The sequence below is a fragment of the Nothobranchius furzeri genome, chromosome 11, assembly GCF_043380555.1.
Source record: "Nothobranchius furzeri strain GRZ-AD chromosome 11, NfurGRZ-RIMD1, whole genome shotgun sequence".
In the NCBI taxonomy this organism is placed as follows: domain Eukaryota; kingdom Metazoa; phylum Chordata; class Actinopteri; order Cyprinodontiformes; family Nothobranchiidae; genus Nothobranchius; species Nothobranchius furzeri.
Genome location: NC_091751.1, coordinates 2,268,637 through 2,274,931, shown reverse-complemented (window position 1 = coordinate 2,274,931; position 6,295 = coordinate 2,268,637). Strand labels below are relative to the sequence as shown.

The 6,295-nt window shown below is 43.7% G+C and overlaps 1 protein-coding gene and 1 long non-coding RNA gene across 10 annotated transcripts in view; one reads left to right on the top strand and one right to left on the bottom strand.

The window, feature by feature from the left end:
* Positions 1-2,897, bottom strand: part of zgc:91944 (homeobox-containing protein 1) — a 41,240-nt gene extending 38,343 nt beyond the window's left edge. For 4 of the 8 annotated variants that reach the window (XM_070556185.1, XM_054733788.2, XM_054733793.2 and 1 more), the window contains exons 1-3: positions 1,849-2,155; positions 616-1,042; positions 275-360 (exon numbers count right to left, since the gene is read on the bottom strand). In XM_070556185.1, the coding sequence (XP_070412286.1) occupies positions 275-360; positions 616-1,042; positions 1,849-1,930 (595 nt within the window). In that variant the 5' untranslated portion in view covers positions 1,931-2,155. Of the gene's footprint in view, positions 1-274; positions 361-615; positions 1,043-1,128; positions 1,179-1,848; positions 2,156-2,671 lie in introns of those variants that run through there. The other 4 variants (XM_054733790.2, XM_054733789.2, XM_054733792.2 and 1 more) reach the window with 4 other exon arrangements.
* A 1,075-nt stretch (positions 2,898-3,972) lies between these two features.
* On the top strand, positions 3,973-5,603 carry LOC139073209 (uncharacterized). 2 transcript variants are annotated; one of them, XR_011521920.1, is made up of 6 exons: positions 3,973-4,153; positions 4,670-4,764; positions 4,898-5,065; positions 5,146-5,203; positions 5,278-5,347; positions 5,466-5,603. It is a non-coding gene; the product is annotated as an uncharacterized lncRNA (long non-coding RNA). The 2 variants fall into 2 exon arrangements; XR_011521921.1 differs by having other exon boundaries at positions 5,423-5,550.
* The last annotated feature ends 692 nt before the right edge of the window (positions 5,604-6,295 follow it).

Below are 6,295 nucleotides of genomic sequence, written 5' to 3'. Positions count from 1 at the left end.
GCAGAACTCCTTCAGTCGTGTGTTATTTGTGAAGATAAAACAATGTTTGCAAAGTGAATGGAGGGAGTGGAAGAGTCATGCTGTTGTTATATATCATGAATATTAATGGGTAGGACTCGAAATCCTGCCATTTTCTGCTGCTCAACTCCTCTCCTTAACTCCCATGTGACCTTGCAGCTCTCCGGCGATCTCTCGGGACCAGACACACGGGACTCAGCTGCAGCCACTCCCAACAGGAAGGGAAGCGCTGCCGATTCAGCTAGTAGTGAAGTACCTGTGACTTGGCCTACGATTGCCTGAGAGATCCTGCGATTGTTCAGAAAAGTTTTGATCTCCTCCTTCACCAGGTTGCTGTCTCTTCTGTGAACGACACAAAACACACAAGGGGTTAAACATCAGCCTCTGCTCCGACTAACCTTATTCACTCGTGATGCTCTCCTCTAGTCTTCCCCAAACACCTGACCTGAATTAACTCAACTACAATGGTGAAGAATCAGCCTACGCCTCAGGGGACGCACGCTGTAATTATCTGATATTATAATAGTTTCTCATCCTCTCTCCCCGTCATCCCAGTACATCCTCACCCGACACCTGCATCTCCCTGATGATGCTCACCTCATGTACTCCTCCACTTTTTCTTCCAGGTCCCAGTCGTCCTCCCCCATCATGTCGTAGCTGAACGACCGCTGAACCACAGCGCTGGGAGGGTAAAGCGGCGGGGGCGAAGCCTCGTAGCTGTTACTGGGAGACAGCGTGGCGCAGTCCAGGCCAGAGGTCTGCGTGGTGGCCGAGGCCAACGAGAGTGAGGATGCTGACGACGAGGACGACGATGGGGCTGGCGCGGTCGTGGCAGTGGCGGTGTTGGAAGTGGCAGCGTGAGAGTCACAGGGGGGCGGGCGATGATCCGGGTCCAGCCTCTCCAGGGACTCCAAAGCATGGATGATCTGCGGTTTGGTCATGCCAGAGAGACGCAGCCGCTGCAGAAGGTCGATCTGCTCGATGGTGTAGCGGGGCTCCACTTCGCAGCACTTCATTGTAGGATCTGTGCGCACGATGTGAGCATGCATACTTGGTCAAAAGTGAAATTGAGTGAAAGACATGATCGGCTCAGATGAGTTAACTCCTCACCAAATAAGACCTCACCAAGTGTCATCAGGCAGATGTGGCTATATTTATCTCTGCTCAAAGCCCAACAAAGGATTATTATTAGATGGAATAAATAATAGACGCAGAAATCAAACACCAAACTAAAGATAGATGACTTCTATCTTTAAAAAGCAAGTCTGACTAAATGATTCACACACACACACACACACACACACACACACACACACACACACACACACACACAGGACGGGTTTATAGAAGTCCACTGAGGAGGAAGAGGCTGCATCTCTCTCTGACCAACCCGTGGGTCATTCAAAGTTCTGGCACCCTTACAGACGCTTGGCACCGCTTGGCACGGACACGTGGGGCTAACCTTGGGCAACTTGTCCAGGGTGGAACTGAAGATCAGCTTAGCATGCATAAGTTAGAACCAGGTCCCATCGGCATAATATCCATTACTTATTCAACCTGTTTCTGGGTGGAAATCGCAACAACCTCATTCAGCTGCAAAGGCACAACCTCATAAATAAAAAACCCTCAACAAAAATGCTAAATCTGCTCAGTACTTATCACATTATCGCTCCTTTTTAAATGCATCTGCTGGAAAACTGAGATTAGCTAGCTCTAAATGGTCGATCTTATAAAAACAAACCATTTTCCTCCTCTGTGGCTGCAGATCGAATCGATTATCTGTCCTAAAGATGAAGAAGGCAGCTCCCCTCTTCTCTAACGTTGTCTCACCTGACGGAGGGGGCGACATGGACGGGCGTCCCGGGAGTGGCTCAGCCCGCGGGGTCGCAGTGGGGACGCACCACTGTCGCATGGCTCAGCTCGGCTGGACCCTACGGAGTCGGACGGGAGGCTCGCCGCAGTGTGCTGCGGACGGTTAAGCGGTCCCTTTTAGCATGCTGCCTGACAACCCATCAGCGGCAGATGACTCGCATAGAAGGCTGTGTTACCGAGGTGACCTCTGGTCGGTTCCCTTAAGCAGATAATAAATAAATAAAACTAAACTCCCATCGATAGTTGCGGTCTTGAGAAACAGTCCGAGATTTAATAAAACGGAAATAACGCGTGCACTTTGCAAAATAAACATGCGTCGTGGCATCCCGTGATCGAAAACTAAAAGTCATACATAAATATCCATAGTGAAGATAATTTCCTGTGAGGATGTGGATTAAAAATAATATTTTCGAGATGAAAGTTACAATTACATTGAACGATACTTCCAAATAATGAATGTTTTAAGAGTTCGTTTTAATTAGCCATGCGCCGTGCTTTTATTTTGAAGGAAAACGGAAACAGTACTAACATGTTTGGCTAACTTGACCCTGCTATCTCTCGGCTAACTACCTGATTAAAACTCAGACTTCGCGGTTAAAGTGTGACAACAGCGGTATTCCAAACGAGCTGATATTAATGAGCATTTCCGCGGTTCAGCTTGACTGCCAGCAAACGCGTCGCAGCGTGAAAACATCAAATCCTAACGACTTAGCTTCCTAGCTAGCTAACGTAGCTAAAGGCCAGCTCCGAGATTGTCCCACCACGGAAGCCACTCTCTTACCTCCCGTTCCCGGGAAAGACCGCTGCAGTCAACTGAACGGACCAGGGATACTTCAAACTATTTGGAGTTCAGCGGTCTACCTCACCTCTGTCCAGAAAACCACTCCGTAGTCCAAAGACAGAAGGTCCACTAACGAGTTCAAGGCAAATGATGCTGGGTCATGTTGCAGAAAATGCAAAATATTACAAAAGTCGGTCTCAATTTGCGACCCTGTATGTGCTGGTGGTATGGAAGCCCGTTTCTGCCACTCTGATTAAAATTAAATAATCTCTATCTCATTATTGTGACTTAGCTATTTCATAATAATGAGATGGTAATCCCATAATTATGATTTAGTTATAATAAGATAGTCACTCATAATTATGACTTTTCTACTCCATAATAATGAGACAGTATATCATAATTATGACTTAGTTATATTTTAATGATGAGATAGTATCTCGTCATTTTATATAGTTATCTCATAATAAGGAGATGGTAATCCCATGACTTAGTTATCTTATAATAATGAGATAGTCACTCATAATAATGACTAAGCTATTTGACAGTATATTGTAATAACGTAAAAATTTTATCCGGTGGCGGTTTTACCGTTAGGCATAGGTCGGCAGCCGCCTGGGGCCCCCTTATGTTGGGGGCCCCTAGCCCTGACTGCTGGCACCCCTCTGTTAATGCCACAATGGACTATTCCTTTAAAGAGCAAGTAACGTCTAAATTAACTTTTTTTTTGCTGATGAACTGTATAAATGAGTGTCTAATAGTGTTTTAAATGTGTGTGTTCATTATTTTAGCATTTTGGTGCATTTTCTTTAAAAATTAAAAATTCTGCCTAAATACCACAGTATAGCGCCACCTTCAGCTTAAAACATAGAATTTGACTCATTTTGAATAAATTTTAGCCAATGGCTAAAGAGTAAGATACTACGTAAACCAGTAGAGTACTACGTAGCAGCTCTGTGTCAAAGTTATAAAGCAACAAGCGTCTCGGCCACGCCTTGTGGCGAGTTGGGAGTTGGATTTGCAAGCGAGTGTAGGAGGTTAGCCGTAGTTCAGCATTAGCATATAGCATTAGCATATCCTAGTCTTTAGCGTAGCCTTTAGTGTTATACATACTTATTTAGTGTTAGCTTGGCTGTTGGATAGTGTAGTTTAGTTAGTGTTTGGCTGTTAGTGTTATTAGGAAAGTAGTTCAGGTTTAGTGCTCCATATCGTGTTAGTATGGTGAGAAGGTGTAGTGTAGTATGGTTGCGGTGGCTCTGTGGGGTTGTACTCCTTTCCGCTGGACTTAGAAATTAGGCGCCAGCGGTTGCGTGTCTGGAAAACATTCAGCTCCCGCCTGGTGCTGTAGTTTGCAACCAGCATTTTACCCGCGATTCTGCACGTCTCCGTTCCAAGAGGGAGGCTGTGCCCACCGTGGCTCTTCAGCGATTTAGATGCAGCCCACCGACTCTGCTCCCCCACCACGGCGGGCTCCAGTCTGAGGTGAGTACGCTAAATAAAAGTTTTAACATCTTCTAAAGACAATTCTCTTCCTAAATGCAAAGTTTGAGAGACGTGGTTCACTCCGTTTAGCTAATATCAGCCTGCACTGCCTTCGGGCTGATTTGTCAAGTTCACAAAATGTGCAACGGGATGTAAGGTTAGAATCAGCGGTGAATCGGAACATATCTCAAAGCCCTGGCCGACAAAATGGTCCACATGACTGTCAGGCTCAGAGAAAATTCGGGTTGTTTTTGTGTCAGTCGGTAATTCTGCAACAGTGTCTCTAACTGACGCAGCACTAGTTGACAGACATCATTACAGCGTGACCCGGTTCCGTGAGGAATTCTGTTCAGGAGGTCGCATTTCAGGCTCTCCACATCATATGTGACTGGCTTTTACGTTATAATAACGATCACACACTAGGAATTTTATAAAGCGCCTATATAGGACAGTTTCTTTTGTATATTTTCTGACTTTATAAACTCCAACAACAATGTGCTTCTATTTTTTTTTCAGGCTAAATCTACCCAAGACACTGGCTGTCAGACTGATTTAGTAATCTGCAAGAATGCACTTGTCCAGGCTGACATGAAGCCTTACCCGTAGCAAAGGTGAATTATTTTTAATAATCTTCTATGTAAACATTTTATTACCTTCTAGTTTTAATTTGTTTTACAGATTGTTACACGTGATTTTATGCTCTTTTAAACATTTATAAATGTGCTGCTTCTTTGTTTTTTATAGAGCTCACAGCCTCAGTGTGTCTGGTGACACAGGGACCATGACGGAAATTCATCTTCCAGAAAGTCCCAGAGCAGCGTCCACACCCCTGAAAAGACCAAGATGTGAGGTGTCTGCTGTTGATTCCAGCTTCCACCTCAGTGACAGTGCAAGCTCAGTGAACTGTTCAAGGTAAAAAAATTAAAACATTTCTGAATTTTTAAGATATTAACAATTAAATAAGTATGTGATTACATCATGACATCATGAAGGAGGCTACTGATTCTGCCCCTGTGACACTTGGTGGTGACGTGTGAGCTGATTCACCTGGTAAATAACTTTTACATTAAATATTTTGTTTTTGCTATCAAAAGTAAATTAACTAATAACCTGCATTATTGCAGGACACTCAGCAAAATATGGACTCTACACCATGAAGCAGGCACACGTTAATACTCTATAAGAGCACATAAGGTGAGCAACACCACAGATTATTGTTATTACTGTACACTGTCCTGGATTTGTTTTCTTTCTGCATCTCATCATTAGCCTGGCTGATCACCTGATAACTCCTGTCATCTGGTTATGACAGCATGAGGACGTCCTCACACACCTGTAACCTATCAGCTCATCTGGCAGAATAGAGAGAGAAGAGACAACACCACATCTCCTGTTCCTGGAAAGCCTTCAGCCATCCTTCGATGACTGAGAACCTCCATCAGCTCTGTCTCCTGTCTGCCTACAATTATTATAATAAAAATTGTGTTTGACAAGTTTTTTGTGCTGCCAAATGTCTCATTTTGACTCCAGTTTTGATATTTTAATGGATATTTATAAATTACATTAATTGAATTATCACATTGTTGCATGATTAACTAGCTCTATTGTGATGAATTAAACTAGCACCTCACTGTTAAAAGCTCATTTTAATTTCAAGCATGTTTAAGTATTTATGGACATGAACAAAAACAGGAAATATATAAATTGAGATTTATTTAATTAATATAACAAATAAGGGTGAATGAGTCAATGAAAGGCACATTCTTCTGGAAGCTCCTGATCCTGACGACACCAGCAGGAGACCACCTGCAGACACCAGAGGACCTAGAACCAAGAGAGCAGCTGTTATCAGTAAACAAATAATGAAATCAGGGCAGTTTTAGTGGGCTGAACACATTACAGAATAATTTTCTCATGGGGTAGTTTCATAACTTTCTGCAGCAGATTGTAACTTGAGCCCAGGGCTCCTGGAGAGCTGCTATCCAGCACGTTTCAGTGGATTTTCCTGCTTTAACAGGTTAGATTAGCTGTTAAGCAGCTCAGCTATTTGTTGCTGATTAAAACCAGGTGTGTTGATGCAGATAAATCTCTAAAACATGCTGAATACTAGCTCTCGGGCCGTGGAGCAAAACCCTGCAGCTA